The 17,025-nt window shown below is 46.4% G+C and overlaps 1 protein-coding gene across 1 annotated transcript in view; it reads right to left on the bottom strand.

Moving 5' to 3' along the window:
* Positions 1-15,947, bottom strand: part of Atp1a1 (ATPase Na+/K+ transporting subunit alpha 1) — a 28,531-nt gene extending 12,584 nt beyond the window's left edge. The window contains exons 1-10 of the mRNA XM_074050679.1: positions 15,686-15,947; positions 6,620-6,730; positions 5,977-6,036; positions 3,563-3,766; positions 2,866-2,979; positions 2,451-2,585; positions 2,204-2,321; positions 1,565-1,833; positions 909-1,107; positions 250-359 (exon numbers count right to left, since the gene is read on the bottom strand). Of these exons, the coding sequence (XP_073906780.1) occupies positions 250-359; positions 909-1,107; positions 1,565-1,833; positions 2,204-2,321; positions 2,451-2,585; positions 2,866-2,979; positions 3,563-3,766; positions 5,977-6,036; positions 6,620-6,730; positions 15,686-15,697 (1,332 nt within the window). The 5' untranslated portion in view covers positions 15,698-15,947. The remainder of the gene's footprint in view (positions 1-249; positions 360-908; positions 1,108-1,564; positions 1,834-2,203; positions 2,322-2,450; positions 2,586-2,865; positions 2,980-3,562; positions 3,767-5,976; positions 6,037-6,619; positions 6,731-15,685) is intronic.
* Positions 15,948-17,025: the final 1,078 nt, after the last annotated feature.

Raw genomic sequence — 17,025 nt, forward strand, 5'->3', positions numbered from 1 at the left:
AGCAAAGTGCTATTTAAAAAGAACACTGTAGGGCTGGGAGGGAGGTAGCTCAAGTGGTAAGTAGAATGCCCTCCTAGCAAGCACAAGACCGCAAGTTCAAACCCCGGTGCCGCCTAAATAAATAAATAAATAGGTAGATAGATAGATAGATAGATAGATAAAATGAACAGTCCTATGGCAGTTCTTGGGTAGTTACCACACCCTTGCCCACAAAGCAACTCAATGGCCTACGGCAGCTCTGGAACATACCTTAAGAATAGGTAGGTTTTCCTGGTTAGCCTGAAACACTGCCCTGTTACAAAGACCTGCAATTCTGGACAGAGCAAGCCAGGTGGCTGAAGTCTTGTCGAAAGAGACACCTGATGGAGGCAAGAAAACGATGTGCTAACATTCAATGCTGTCTTGGTTCTCCTATTAAGTCCCAGAAATATCTGTAATGCTACATCTTGCTTCCTAATTAGTTTTAGGCAATTTCAGTCATATGTATAGACAAAGTAATTTTTCTACTGGCATGCAAAAAAATCTTGATTCTAACAAATGCTAAAACAAAGAAGCTGGGCACTAGTTGCGCACATCTGCAATCCTAGTTACTTGGAAGGCAGAGGTTGGGAGAACTGAGGTTCAAGGTCATCTGGACAATAAACTGAGACCTCATCTCAACCAATAAGCTGCTCCTGTCAACCCCGCAAAGGTGCAAAGGTCAGAAATAGGATGATCGAAACCCAGGCCAGTCTGGGTTAAAAAAAAAAAATCAAGACTCTATCTAAAAACAATGACCAGAGCAAAAAGGACTGGTGCTTTGATTAAAACAAAAAACTGCTATTGAGCATGCAAAACTCTGAATTCAAACCCCAATCCCACCAAAAAAACTGAACAGGCGGCTGTGGTGCAAGGCAGCCGGGCCTCACCACTCTGATTCTCTGTGGTGTCAGCTTCATGGATCTGATTGTCAAACCACATGTGGGCCACTGTCATCCGGTTCTGGGTCAGAGTTCCAGTTTTATCCGAGCAGATGGTGGATGTGGACCCCAAGGTCTCCACCGCTTCTAAGTTCTTCACCAAGCAGTTCTTCCTTGCCATGCGCTTGGCAGTCAGCGTCAGGCACACCTAAAAGACGTTAAGAACAAGTTTGCCTCACTCAGCCAGGGTGGAATTCCGCACAAACCCTGCTATATCCCAGTATGGAGAACACTGTCTAAAATCACATTTCCCCAACCTTCTTCTGAAGTCTGAAGACATATAACTGGTATATGGGGCTCCCCCCAGCAAAAATAAATTTAAAAAAAGCAATATTAAGAAAAATAACAGTAGCTATGATTTACTATGTTCTATCCCCCCACCCCCAATCCCCGGAAACAATGTATCTTTTTGGATTTCTGAATAAGCACAGACTTGCTGAGGCTTCCTCATTATCAATGCTCATCACCTAATGTGGTACTGAAGAAAGCTGTATACAAGCGTAAGGAAAAGCATCTATGTTGATAACACCTTAGAGAATGTCGGGTGAGTCTCACACCCACGCCTGGCCTGAGTGAGTGACCATCACCTTCCCCATGCCTCTTACCGTGACAGTGGCCAGCAAGCCTTCTGGCACATTGGCTACGATGATACCGATGAGGAAAATGACAGCTTCAAGCCAGGTGTACTCGAGGATCAAAGAGAGGATGAAGAAAGACACGCCCAGGAACACAGCCACACCCGTGATGAGGTGGATAAAATGTTCAATTTCTGCTGCGATGGGTGTTTGGCCCCCTTCTAGCCCAGAAGCAAGTGTGGCAATCCTTCCCATCACAGTGCGATCCCCGGTGTACACAACAATGCCACGAGCAGTGCCTTGAAAGTGGGGGAATTGTATTAAACTGGAAGCCGCAGAATTTGCACAACAATATAGCTCGAAGCACACTTCTCTAACTTCAGTCCTTTCTAAAGCTTTCTAAAGACTTTAGCAAAGGAAGTTCTACCCACTGGCTCCAACATCCACACACTGGACTGGTGCTAGGGAGGTGGAAGGAATAGGAACGACAGCCACAGGCTCCCCAGGACTCCTGCCAGGAAGCGACCACCTTCACACTGTTTTTTGACGGAAGGCGTCACAAAGAGACAATAATCAAGAGATAGTGTGCCTATGATTTTTTTGCTTTGTTTCTGTTAATGCCCAGGATAAATGCCACATCATGACAGACAGTGTCTTCAAATGATCTACCTTCAACACAGTTGGTGGAAAAAAAGGCAATGTTCCTCGTCTCCAGGGGATTTTCATTGGTGAAATCTGGAGACCTGGTCTGGGGCTCTGATTCACCAGTGAGTGAGGAGTTGTCCACCTGTGTGTGAGAAAAATTAGAAGCATGACATGAATACACTGGCCTCAGCAAGGGCTGCTGGTTGTGCTCCTCCGTTCAACCTACTCAACCAGCAGAGCTAGTCAGGAGAGGCTCTGCTGAAAAACGTACTTTGCAGCCATTTGCAGATATGATCCTGAGGTCAGCAGGGATACGGTCTCCTCCTTTCACTTCCACCAGATCACCGACTACAACTTCCTCCGCATTTATGCTCATTTTCTCACCGTTACGGATCACCAGGGCTTGCTTTGGAAGGAGAAACCAGTTTATACCAGTTAAATGGATGCCAAAGCCAGAAAAACAAATTATCACATGGGATCTTACTCCTAAGTACGTGGGTACCTGATAAAGATATCGTTCTCTTTTGATTTGTGCAAGATGCAAAAGCTTGCTCAAGTGATCTACGAGACATTCCTTGTAGACACTGTGCTTGCTCCCATAGTTTATGTTTGGATGGAGTCATTACTCCATTCACTTTTGAGGGGTTGTAAAGTCACCCAAGGGAGAAGGACAAAGTATCAGGTACCTGAGGGACCATGTTTTTGAAGGATTCCATGATCTTGGAACTTTTGGCTTCTTGGTAATAGGAGAAACAACCAGTTATGATGACGACAGCAGACAGCACCACACCAAGATACAGCTGGAAAGGGAAGAACCAAGTGAGGACCCATGACTTAGGACAAAAATCAGAACACTCAGGCACCTCCTGACTGAATAAAAAGTGAATATTTAATATCGATTAAGGCTTCATACATGAAGAATTCATGTCTTCATCTCTCTATGGCTCAAGTATAGCTAGATACTTGGTCATCAGTAACTTGAGAAGACTTTTGGAAATATGCTAGATGAATCTGCTTCCCTATTTCTTAAAATGACAATATTTCCTGAACTGCTGAAGAATAACCATCAAACATTTCTGGACAGCTGCAATGTGTCAATGAGGAAAGCTGTGCTCTGCCATCTAATTCGTGGCAACCAGACCTGAGCCAGGACGTAGGTGCAGAGTGTTCATAGCAGCCACACATCGTTTAAGAGCACCCAGAGCGGAAGGTGAAGGAGAACCAGGCACAAGGGAGAAAGGTGAAGGCAATGGCTGCTGCTGACATTATTCCCCCGTGTTTAACCACTCAAGTAACTAGTGGTAGCTGAAAACAAGTCGGAGGCAAGACTACAAGAATCCCTGTGGGCACCTACTAACCCACCTGCACGACTGTGTAACTCACGTTATCATTTTGAGGTTCCTCTTCTGTGGCAGCTTGGATGCCATAAGCCAAGAAGCAAAGAACTGCCCCAATCCACAGAAGCATTGAGAACCCCCCAAACAGCTGCCGACAAAATTTGACCCACTCAGGAGTAGTGGGAGGGGGCGTGAGGGCGTTGGGACCATCTCGGGCCAGGATCTCAGCAGCTCGCGCAGTTGTTAAGCCCTGAGGAGCACAGGAAAATAAGTAAGACAGCCAGCCCCAATACCTAACATGCTCACCTGATAGCTGGGCAGCTGCAAAGGACTCAGGGAGGAAACAGTCTCCTGAGGTACAGAGCTAAGGTAAAGCCTGGCATATTTCCAGGTGAAAAACGTGGGGATGCTTCTACACAGGGCTCAGGCGAGCAGTTAGCCCGAGTTCCCCAAGGAACCTACAACACCCCTCTTCTTAAAAGGAATCTGTCGATAAATGTGAATCCAGCTTGACTGGATTTAAAGTTTTAGATCAAGGGATTCATGCCAAATGACATTTTAACAAAACTAATCAACTCCATTTTGCAAATTAAGAGCCTGGAATTTTCTGTGTACTGATTCTATCAGGGAGGAGGGAAAATATGCTGACTCCAGCTTCTTACCAGGTAACAGCCAAGGTTTTGTTTCTGGGGTTTGAACTCAGGGCCTCACACCTGCTAGGCAGGCCCTCTACCACTTTAGTCCCTTCACCAGCCTTTTTTTGTGTTGGGCATTTTGGAGATAGGGTCCCATGAACTATTTGCCCTAGCTGGCTTCCAACTGCGATCCCCCTCATCTCTGCCTCCTGAGTAGCTGGGGTGACAGGCCTGAGTGACCAGTGTCTGGCTAACAGCCAAGTGTCTTAAGTAAAAAACATTATTCTTGGGATGGCAATTAGAGAACACTGGCCTAGCAGGATGGCCCCTTATGTTCACATACCTTAGCTCACTCCCAGGAAACCCATCAGCTTGAAAGGATTCACTGTGAAGTGTACTCTACTGATCAGATGGACCTTAAGACCAGGATTCACTGACACACAAATGATATGATCCCCATTTACAGGGGAAAATAGGGTTACTTTTTGTACTCTCAAAATACCAAGTAAAGAAAGACACAAAACACACTTTTACCTAAAGTGTCTGTCTAAACGTGTATTGTGTGTATGATTTTTAATACTGGAGTTATCTAGGGAGTGGAGGGAAAATGAAGCATTAAGAGAAAAACCAAGGAGTCACCTCTTCTGCCTCCAGCCCATGCTGGACGGTCCTTCAGTAGAATAAACATGACTGACCACCAGCATCACTACATGGTCAGCACAGAATGTCGTACTTTAAATTAACCTGCTGAATTCTCAAGACAATCCATTTTTAGCTCACATCAATCCTACTTTGCAAGTAAGGAAATAAACTCACAGCATTTGAGTAACTGACTTAGATCACACAGAGCTCGAGTCCAGCTTGGCCAACGGTGAGCTCAGCAACCTTTCGCATGTGCTCTGGGCAGTCAGGCCCCCTCTGGGAGCTCAGCAGCTGGACTTCTGAGAGACTCCTGATGCTCTACCAAACAATGACTACTTACTACTTATCAGCTTGGCATTCAAGTCATTCCCCAGACATTTTTTTTTTCTTGGAGGAACTGGGGTTTGAACTTAGGGCCTTGCACTTGCTAGGCAGGTGCTCCACCACTTGAATCACTCCCTCGGCCCTTTCTATTTTAGTTGTTTTTCAGGTAGGGTCTCCTACTTTTTGCCTGGGGCCATACTGAAAGCACGCTCCTTCTTCTGATCTCTCCCTCCCAAGTAGCTGAGATTACAGGTATGAACCACCACATTCTACCTTAGAGTTCTTATGTGATTATCTACAAAGAATAAATGCCACTCCCCCAGACTGTTTACTGTGATGTCTGTAGAAAACCTTTATCAAAATCTCCAGACAACAAGGACACACAACACAGTTTCTACTGAAAGGTTTCTTTGAATTTTATATGTGGTTTTAAATAAATGATGGAATAGCCAAGGTTCTGACATACTATGAGCTAGGCTAGAAAAGCACAAAAAATGTGAACTGCTGAAGAGCCAACTTCTCGTAGCATTCACCACAATGTAAAAAATGCAGAAAACTTCAGGGGAGATTTAGAACCAGAAGTCTGGTTATGAGCATGGCTTTGGGGCATTTCAAATTCTGGTACACCTGCTTACTGGTTCTCACTACTATAAAATTGGGAAAACAATGTCTATTTTTAAGAAGAATCAGGGAACACAAAATGGTAGCCTGAAGCACAAACCCTGTGCAGGTCACACAGATACTCAGATGGTGGCTGCCATTATATTCTTAGAGCCCCCAAGGTCAGACCTGTGATATGGAGCAAAATCTAGTAAGGAAAACTAGGAGTGTGTCCAACAAGTTTCAAATGAGAACGTACTCGGGTCAGGTCTGTTCCATATTTACGATGAAGTTCATCCAGGCTAAGTTTGTGGTCATCCTGAGGAAAAAGAGAAGTGAAGGATTAAACACTGTAACGTAAAAAGACTAATACACCCACGTCAGGCATGCTCATTAAGGTCTTCAGGTGGTGTCGTTTCCGCAATTGCCCAGGGTGACTAACTCTAGGTGATGGTGGTCCATTCTTGTCTGCCATATGGAGCCAGAGAAACCAGGCGACTTGCAGATCTAGAAAGCCCTCTTTGCCCAGGTAGATTTTAGACACATTAAGTCTGTGGAAGCCTCCAAAGCCTGAAGAAGTTGGGAAGTCCCAGTGTTCAGAATATTCAGAGAAAAGTTAGGACCCGTGGAATCAGTCACAGCTCCTTCTGCTGACCTGTAATTATGCCAGAGTGACTGAGGAACTTTTCCAGCCCTCTAATAGCTTTTAAAATACAAATTTTTAGCATCACCTCTACACCTGGGGAAGCCAAACAAAAGCTACAATCTTAACTAAACAGGTTCTCACAGTGAAGGATGGGTGGTGCAGAAGGATGCATTCAAAGAGTATAAGATGCAATTAACCTTTTTTCACAAAAGGTGTAAGATGCTTTTTGCAAAAGCAACATCCCTCCTGTACTTACCATAGAAACTTCTTTCTTCAGTTCATCCATATCCCTCTCTTTCTTGGCCTTTTTGCCCTTTTTGTCACCATGCTCTGAAACAGCTGCGGGTTCATATTTATCACGTCCAACCTACAGGAGAAGGTGGGAAACCAGGGTTGTGAAGGCTGCACGGTACCTGAAAACTGAAGGTGCACAGCATGGGGCTTGGTAGCTTTAAGGGCAGCAGTCATTTGGACCGGGCTTGATTAATATTTGTGAGAATGGATTATAAAAATGAATGCTTTTTAAGTCAGAGACAAAAAAGAGAGTCCTACCCCCATTGTGTGGCCTGAAAATAAAACCCCATAATGAAAGTTACTGGAAATGTTTTGACATAAAGCAGGATGTAGGAAAAGCATGTGCGCATTGTCACGTAATTCACAGGATCCACCTACGCCTCTTGAAAACTGCAAGAATTTTTAGGGAAAATGTTGATTCTATAGTTTAAATTTAGATTGTTCCATCCAAAATGTGTGAGCTGATCTACACCAAGCCTGAACTTGGTGCTCCAATGTCAGTCCACAGAGCAGAAAAGTTCCTTATTCCAGACACCTCCACTCCCTCCCCACAGACTGCCTCTCACAACTACAGCTGGGGGTGGGGGGAGCAGGTATTGGCAATTTTCTTAAAAGGGATGACAAGTGGTACTGTTGCTATCATTTTGTAGTTGTCACTCATTTCTAACTTTCAGAAGTGTATTAACAGCTACTAAAGCAATACTTATGAACTCATGTGTCTAGATTATAATTTTGTTGTGTTGAAGTGAAAATAAACCCAAAAAGTGTATGTGTTACAGTCTTAACAGTAACAATAAGATGCAGTTGCAAATAAGATGCAGTATTCACTTGAATTTGAAAAACCCTGAAGAGAAGCCCTGCTCCACACTAAGGGGCGTTGGGAGACACTGACATTAGTTACACTGTTCAGCTTCTGTGGTTGCTGGCAGTGTGACTTGACAGTTGACTTCTTCCAGGAGAGATGGGTACTTGAGTTTTCATCTTATCTGTTCAGAATGGAGCAGGTCTACAGATAGTCAACATTCTTGACATTCTCTCCTGTGCAGTAACCACATTTTTAAGTGCCTCTGAGTACAGCTCTTTGGTGGCAGAGTTAAAACGAAAAATAATCTCACCCGTAGAAAGCAAAGAGACCAACAAAACAAAAGGGAAAGACAGGGCTTCTAGCAGAGAGGAACCACACTCTGAAGTGGCACTCCCTTCACATATTTAATGGGAAAACCCAACACTTAAGAAATCATTTTAAAGACATTGACCAGGGATCTTTAAGACTTATGTGGCTGGTGTGTATTGATTTTTGAAAGACAGTTTACAAATTTTCAAGCAAGCTGAGTATCGTAAAACACTATTTAAATTAATGAAAATCAGTTAAAACCTCTCAGCTCCACTATATGTATGCTTTGATTATGCTCAGACTTTCAATATTTTCCACTCCGAAAGAAGGGAGAGAATTACTGGAGCAGCTAGGCCTTGGACACATTCCAAAATTTTATCGCCGTTTACAAAATAAATGTCTTGCTTGCAGTTTCACAGCTATCAACAGTAAAGTTAGGTTCCTGGATAACTCTCCCCTTTGTTTTTTCAATTCATGCTCTATAAAGCAGAGTCTAAAACGAAGTCATTTGTGAAAGGGAAAAGTATTGCTTTTTCTTCAAATGTTGAAGTTATTTCACTAGGCAATGTCAGTTCAGAATACCCAGGCTCCTGCAATTCAGCTCTTCTCCACAAGTAAAACAGTAATTTAACATGAGCTTACCCTAGTTTTGTTGGGGGGGAGGTCAATAAGTTACTTTTGATATAGCTACAGCAATTTCATAGTTGAGTCTTGAGAGTTTGTGTGTGTGGTGTGTTAGGGGAGTGGGGTGAGAAGGAACAGTGATAAAATTGGGTAATATAACATTTTCTTATTTATTTTAAAAAGCACTTGGGAAACGCAAAGTCAAGGCGAGGGGTAATGAAAAATACAGTGTTTCCTCAGTTAACTTCAGTGATCTTGAAGTCATTTGGGCATCTGACATGCAATTCCTACTTTCTCAATTAGAAAACTTGGGGTGACTAATTCCTAATCCCATCATGTTCCACGAAGGTACCCCTTTGAGAATCTTGAGAAAAAAAAATGCAAGGGAGAAACTCAACAGGCTACACCACCCTCACAAGGGCTTCTAGTAAAAATGAAGTGGGTTGGGTTATGATTTTTTTTTTTTTTCCCTTCCCCATTCTAATTTAAGAACTGGGAAGTCACAGCAAGGGCAGGGGCTCGCCCAGTGTGACATAGTTTAAGGCTATGTGATTATTCTTCCTGTGCTTCCAAGCAATTCCATCCTCTCAAAGACTGGCTATGAACTTTGCTACTATTTGATCTGAGTCACTGGAAGAGGTTCCCAGAGATGGTAAGAGACAATTCTGGACAGAAGGACCCAGGGTTAAACACATTAAGAAGGTTTTCATGTAAAAAATAAACATGCTGAATGAGCTATTCCAAGACCTTTCAGAGTGGAAGATGTTCTTTCCTCTTCTTCAGTTAATTAATAATTTAAAGGAGGGAGGGTGAGGGACAGATATGACAGCTACAGAAAACCTCCCCCAAATAAGCAGCTAAAAAAAAAAAGCCACACAAAAGAAGTACAATGAAGTTTATGAAAGGACTTCCATCCCAGAAATGATCACTCGAGGCCTTCATACCTACCCCAGCCCCAGCAGGGCAGTCTTTGAAGGCCCTCAACTGTGCACGGTGGATGGTCGCACCATAACCATGCCTGATAGCAAGTCTGCTGAAAATGTTTAAAGGTTCTTGGGAGCCTGAGGGTGCCACTCCCTTAGGCAGGTCTCTGATGGCACTGTGAATTCAACCCCAAGCCACTCCAAGGCTGCAGCCTGCCAGCTACATGCCCTTGAGCAGTCAGCCTCACGCACTCTTCTCCTCCAACACTTGGCCTAACTATTAAAGAACCAACAGAACACATTTTGATAGTCTGGTTAGTCAAGGAACCGCACTGTTTCTGAAAATCTAAAACAAAGCCTGTGACCAGCGAGATAGGCAACAGGATTGCAAAAGTGCCCCAAATGCAGCCTAAGTCACAGCTGGTCAAGAAAGGTGTAGAAGTGGTACCTCTGAACTCCACTGGGCAAATTCCACCTTGGCAGGGAAGCTGGCGACAGGCTCTGACCCTGCTGGTTGCCTAGAGGTACTGTCTAGTTTGGGCTACAGTTAATGAAAAGGAGGTGGGGGCTTTCCAATTTTCCTGAATGATGGATTAGCAAACCTTGAAATGCAGGTGTGTGTGTAAAGGTACTTTGCCAAGTACAACACAAAGGTATTATTATAACTCGGTTCTAATTAGCATATACATTACTGCCATTTCTCATTTCCTGGGAAAACTCTTTAAACCATTAAAGGAAAAAAATTACTTTGGGTATTTTCTATTTTACCATGTCAATTAAAACTTAAACAAAATACAAAGGCTGGGGGTTTGGTTCAGTGGCAGAGCACACTTCCCTACCATTCGTGAGGCCCTGGGTTTGTTCCCAGCCTGTCAAAAAAATTAAAAAATACCTTAAATAAAATTATCCATCAAAAAATGGATTCACAGTTTATTTACATTTCTATTTGCAGGGATCTGAGGGGTACAACACCTCTGGCTGGGAAGGCATGAACTGTCTCTACAGAGGAGGAAACCCAAGGGATCGTCCTTCCTTGGTGTTCCTTCTCTACCTCCCTCTGTGTGTATGCTGGAGATTAGACTCCAGAGAGTCCGAAGCAGTAGGTCCCTTTCTTTGTGTGCCTCTCACCTTAGGCTGCAGCTCGTAAGTCAGCAGTGACAAAGACAGTAGTTATAGCTTTAGCCACTGGACTCTCTCTTCCCAAAACAAACATCACTTAACCTTCTTCCCCAATCTGCCTGTATATATAAACTCTTAACAAGCCTGCCAACTCACCTATCTGTACCCATTGTCGTTTGAAAAATAAAAATTCTAAATGTATGATCAACAAACTTGAGATTTACTGCCTCTTAAAGTGCTTTGTTTTTCCAGTTATTAAAACAAACACACACTCCCTCCTCTCATCCCTCCCACCTCTGCATTAGGTGCCTGGAAGAGTTAAAAACTTCCTGCTAATACCTTGCACTTGCTGCCCTCCACACACAACCCCTCCTTTTTGTTAGATCACCCTGGTTTGAGAAAGAATAGATTAATAACTGGTACAAATGTTACGAGGGAGCCAAATCAATTCCCAGCAAAGTCCTGACTGTCTGCAATTAGTACCTCAAAGCCTAGGTTAGGAAGCAAAGTGACTGGAGGGTAAAAACATCTAAGGCCTAAGAAACATCCCATGAGTTGAAATAGTAAAACAAAAATGGTGGCAAGAAAGCATCGCACGGAGAAAAAAAGAAAACTACAAAAGGGTAAGCCCTCCAAAGTGCCCTAGGGTCCTGATGATGTAACAGACTAGGAAGATAAACACCAAGGATGCTGGTCACAAAACCATCCACTGATAATCAGGCCCCCAAACAATGCAAGTCCCAGTGACAAGCACAAGCCACCTGGAACTAACTTCTTAGCTCATCAGAGAAAATGGGATTGTTGTTACTAAACAGGGTTTGAATAAAGCCAGATAAAGAGACAATATCCAGATACATTTCACTGTAAAGGCACAAAGAACTTGGGAATGGTGTCTACTGAATAAAGTTCCCTTGGCTGAAGATCCAAATGAAACCAAACCACAGAGAAAGGTTAGGGGAGACCCCTCTTTTCTCCTTGACAGAAGCTACTTTCCCAAAGCATCAGTCAAATAAATGTGAGAACTTCTTATGGATTCCCAACAAAAGATCTCAGCACAACTAATGAAGTGAGTCATATGCAAAGAACAGTCTCTGACTGACTCCAGCCAAAGAACACACTTCCTCTCACACACTCAATTCACAACAATGTGAGAAAAAGTTCAGACCTGACTCGGTTATGCATCCTTTCCCGAAAACATATAAAAGGAGCCAATAGATCTTAAGAGTTCTCTTTATCGCTCACTGGACCTATATTCTCAGCACAATCGAGAACTGGACAGGGCTGAGTCCAGTTTGCCCAGTGTTTTGCTGTTCAAACCCAGCCACCCCTGATTACTGTGAGCCCATCTGATCTGATACCCAGGTTTCTTCCTCTGGCTTGCTGGCTGGCAGAGGGCCACTGGGCTAGAACAGAAGGAGGCACCACCAACCAGGCTCCCTCCCTTTCCCAAAGGCTGAAAAAAGCCCATTTCACTTCACAACAACAAAAAAACCATGAAAATGACAATCAACCCTGGTTAAAGTCCTTTACTTGAAAAGTGAAAGTAGGTGGAAACTCTCAGATGGAGATTTGTCCTGTTCTCAGCAGTTTCAATAGACACTTCCGCCTGACTTTCCTATGAGGAGCAACTAGTATTTCCAGTCTTTAATATGTTTTTCAGGGGAAACTGTTCTCTAGCATTTGGACGGGGCTGAAACTGACTGATGAACAGCAAACTGAGTTTCTGAAGATTGGATCTGCTCAGCTCCAATTACTTGCTAAGTCTGTGCAGCAATAGCCCAACAGCACACTGGCACTGCACGCTCTATAAACAGAACACAGATGACTCCACTTGACCCTGGGGTGAGGATTCTACCCCTGGGCCAGACTAGAGACTTGAGCTCTAGCGTTTCTTCTTCTTTTTTTTTTTGAACTGTTTGCTTTCAAATGAAGCAACAATTTTATTTACTTTTCCATACAAAAAGTTCTCCACAGCTATTTATAAGCCCCCTCATTCTTAAATTTAGATGTATTTAATTAAAAGAACAGAGCCTGATTTGAAGAAAGGCACTTATCTGTGCACTTGGTAAACTAATCAGCAAGCAAGAATTTTGGATGGTACTGGAATAAATTCACTTTTTATTTTTAAATGTGATTTAGAAATAACATTCCCAAGAATCTGTATTTTTTGGCTTTCACCTGGATACACCTCTTAACTGGATTTTCTCAAGAATCTTTTTGGCTGCTTTCCACCTTTCTCAGATTTATGGTGCAGCATCCCCCTCCCCCACCTCTTCTACCCTCCCACCTAAAGGTGAGTCACTACAGTGTTACAAACTTACCAGCAGAGAACACCACAAAGTAACAAATGCTAGCCAAGAGAGATACACCCTTCTAAAACGCAAGAGCTCCAACTGCTACACTCAAGCACTGACCAACTGACAGGCACAGGTGGTTGGGGGGGACCTGCAACCTTCCCTGCCTCCCAGGACCAGTCACCACTGCCTCCTGAAACTGGCCCACTTGCTTCTGGCCAGGCTGGGCAACTTTCCACTGGAAGGACTGTGCCTTACAATGTTTTGAGTCTAAAGTACCAGCTTTATAGCAGCCAGGGGCTATTTAGTCACACTTTCAAGTTGAGCTCCAAAAGGGCAGCTGATAGCGTTCCCATACTAGCAGGATTTCTGCTGACATGTGTACCCCTTGTGCAACCTTCACCAGGACCTTCTTCCCCACCCCTCTTTAAATCACAGCCCATAAGCTATGACTTGTTTTCTAGGTAACTAAGTTAATATTCAAACCAAACTCAGAACTGCAGTGAAGAGCTAGTTAGACACTCTCCTTCCCTTCTTTTATAAACTTGAGAAAATAAGTTTCTTGCATTTCTAAACAATTATGGTGTGTACCTTTGGTACGCTACACAGTTGTGGGTGGTAGGCCTAGCTGGGGACATAAGCCAAGTCACTGGCAAAAACAACCAATAAGGGAAAAAAAAAAAAAAAAAAAAAAGGGACAAAATCCTACTTTCATCCAGGAATGATTCAGCAAGAGCTGTTCTTTCATTTTCTTACCAAATGCTTAGGACCTAGATTTTTAAGGACAAACAGAATCACCTGAAGTATAATCAAAGTCTAAGCTCTAAAGGACACTGAGAAAAGGGGAGGGAAATAACAATGACCTTAAAAAAAATTAGCTGCCACAGGCTTCCTGGTTAACCAATATCAGCAGGGATTTAGTCATCACTCCACCCACATTCTAATCCCCATGTGGAAAAATCCCACCATTTCAGCGTGAAATATTCTTCTGAACATTTCAACTATCACAGTTAGTCACTAGGAAACACATATACACGTTCAATGTTACCAGAGGACCCCAATTGCTAAACTCCCACCCAGCAGATGGGCAGCATGCCATCCGGTTTACCACAGTCACTGGGCATTTTGGTAGGATCCAGTGAACCTCTGCTAACTTCTCAGGTGTGGTACTTCTGTGCTATACAGAGTATGTGTGTGTGTGATTATGAGACATCTAGACATACAGACATAACTTAGTTACCCAGATATCTAATTCAGCATTGCAAACAGCCCAGTTTCATGTGACGAACAGCTTTGAGTTTTGCATGTAACCCAATGGTTAAGGACTAAGTGTAGCTTAGGCTGAGGGACCACAGGCGTTCAGCATCTGTTCTGTCACTAACCATCCATTTTGACCTTCAGCAAATCATTTCACCTTCCTAGACCTTGATCTCTTCACTCTCTAAAATCACTCGTCTCCACTTGGGAAATAAATCTTTAAAAACATGGAACTGTTTATAGGAATGGCCTAGAGTATGATGGTGTTCTACAAGCCCAGGCCACAACCCAGTTTCCATTGTGGGAAGCAGAGAGGCTGGGCACTCAGCTTTTTACTGGATACTACCTGACCTGGGTCAGCCCTCCACAGTTTAAGCTTCTTTCAAAAGCGATACACTGTGCTTTCCCACTTGTCCCTATTCATCCTAGCAGGCCCAAAGTTTTCAATTGCCTCCTTCAAAATCCATTTTGAGTCCCCCAAGGATGCACTCTCCCTCTGTGCCCAGCACTCAGTCACACCCAGGCGCCATAGGGTGTTGCAACGACCTACTGAGTGTCAGTGATTTAAGTGCAGGAGAAGATGGAGTGATTTCCCACCGGATTCTCACGAATTGATACTTGTCAGGGTTATTTTGGGTAAATTTCTCAATACGACTTGTGGGCTTCTTTGGGGTCGGGAACTCAAGTCTTTTGCAGTGGATGTGAGCAAACTAGGTTTCCTGGCACTGAAAGGTGGCGAGACGAAATTGTTAAAGAGCCGTGCCACTCATCTCCTGACCCTCGCTTCCTTTGCGGACCGCTCTCGGTGAGTCGGCGATGCTGGAAACAGGCAAGGCATTCCTACCATCACCTACTGCCCATGGTATCGGATCCTTTTTCGGGTTTAATTGGACCGAAAAGCCCTAGTGGGAATAAATCCGCACCCCTCCCCCCACCGTTAAGACAATTCCAGGACAGAGGGTGTAGCTCAGTGATAAAGCGCTGGCCTAGCATGTGCAATGCCTTGGGTTCGATCCCAAGCACCGCAAAAAAAAAAAAGAAAAAAAAATATCGTAACTCCAGTTACCAAGGGCGCATCCTGTTATGGCAAGTGGCCCATTACAGCTCTCAAAAGTATACCTTAAAGGCCATCTTAGGGCGGTGAAGTCACACCCTTTCTGGCACCAGCCAGCCTGACTGGCTCCGCAGTAAGGGGAAGCCAGTTTTTTTCCTTCGGTGGGGGTGGGGGGCCGGCCGCCTCGGCGGGGAGCTGGCGAAGCCCCAGCGCCTCCAGGAGAAGGAACCTCGACCCGGAGGCTGCCCCCGCCGGCGCCGGGCCGCGGCGGGAACGGCGACCCGGGAGGGGGCCCGACGGAGCGCCCCAGGGGAAGGGGAGGAGCGCGCTTTCCGCTGCGACGGAGGGCGGAGGGAGAAGGAAGGCGAGAGCCGGCGGCCAGGGGAGCCGGGGTGGGGAGCCGCGCGCGGGGATGCCGCTCCGTCCTGGGGCCGCCCAGCTGCCGCGGCGCCTCGCAGTGCCCGCGCCACCCCCCCCCAACCCGGAGCCCCCGGCCCCGCGCCCGCCCTCGGTCCCTGCGCTCCCTCCATTTCCAAAGTGCGTCGTCTTTGAAGCCGCGCCGCTTCCTCCTCCGCGCTCCCGCCGGCCGCGCTCGCCCTCCAGACTTCCTCCTGGTCCCCTCCCGGGCTCGCCCGACACTCACCCCCTTCCCCATGGTGGCGGTGCTCGGTGCCGGGTCCTGTCGCTGGAGAATGGAGAGGAAAGAAGAGAGCAGCTCCCGGCCAAGCGAGCGGGACCGGGGGAGCCGAGAGGAGGGGAGCTAGGGCTGCCGCGGGGCGGGAGGGAGGGAGAGCGGCCGGCGGCCCGGGCCGATGCCGCCGCCGCCGCTGCTGGGGCTGCTACCGCTGCTGCTGCCACGTGTCGCCTCCTCCCGCCGCTGCTCCGCGCCCCAGACCCTGCCGCAGCTCGAGCCCGCGCCTCCTCCTCACTTCCTAAAATATGCAACCTGCGTGCTGGCTCCGCCCACGCCTCGTACGTCACCGTTACCGGAGCAACCTGACACCGGCCCGGGCTTTGGCTCCGCCCACGCCCCAAGCTCCGCCCCCCTCCTGTGCCCGGACAGCGCCGGCTGCGGCTGGTCAGGGCTCCCGGCAGGAGGGCGCCGGGTGCGGGGCGCGCGTGCCCAAGTCCCAGGAGGGCTCCAGGGCGCGCCTGCCTGCCTGCTGGGCACCGGGGACTCTGCGGCCACGGCGCTCCCGCGTCCCTCCTCCCGCCGCCTTGCGTGACCGGCCTGCTGAGTAGGGCACAGAAGGTCCGCAGTGGGTGCGGTAGGTCTTGGAAATGGGCTCCCCCTGTTGCCACCGACTAGGCACAGAAGCCTCTCTCGCAGTGGCTTTTCCAGCAGGTCATGGATCGATTTTTTGGGGGGGGGGCTAGGGGATGGGTCGGGGGCTTGTGTGTGACTGCCACTGAGGCTCGCCTGAGGAACTCCGCCTCTCTGCGGAATCCAGGCCCCGCGTCCACCTGCGGATGGCCTCCCCAGGCTCTTAAAAGGTGCCCTTTGGGATTCCTCCTCTGAGCCGGGGTCCTCTTGCCCACGTCCCCCTCCGACACAAGAGGAATACATCTGCACTGGCTTATCAGGGGTCCCAAGCAACTCCCTCCTCCCTCTCCTTCCCCCCTCCCCCCCTTGCCACCGCACACGCACATACTTCCCTTCTTCCTTCAAGACCCAAAATGACCGGGGCGTGGTAGTGCGTGCCCGTCATCCCAGCGTTAGGTAGGCTGAGGCTGGAGGATCGCGAGTTTGAGGCCAGCCTGATCTACATAGCAAGACCCTTTATCCAAGAAAAAAAAAAAAGACGATCCAAAAAGTGACTGAAACGTTGTGCATTTGGGGAGAAAAACCTGAAACCCAAAAGAATGTGTATCTTTGGCAAAAAGAGGGAGATTCTTGAAGATTTGTCTGCTTCTCCATGCTTTTCACCTACACACCTCCTCTAGTGCAGCCTTGGGTTCTCTGAGGGACCCAGCACCCATGAG

Source organism: Castor canadensis, chromosome 12 (genome assembly GCF_047511655.1).
Source record: "Castor canadensis chromosome 12, mCasCan1.hap1v2, whole genome shotgun sequence".
In the NCBI taxonomy this organism is placed as follows: Eukaryota; Metazoa; Chordata; class Mammalia; order Rodentia; family Castoridae; genus Castor; species Castor canadensis.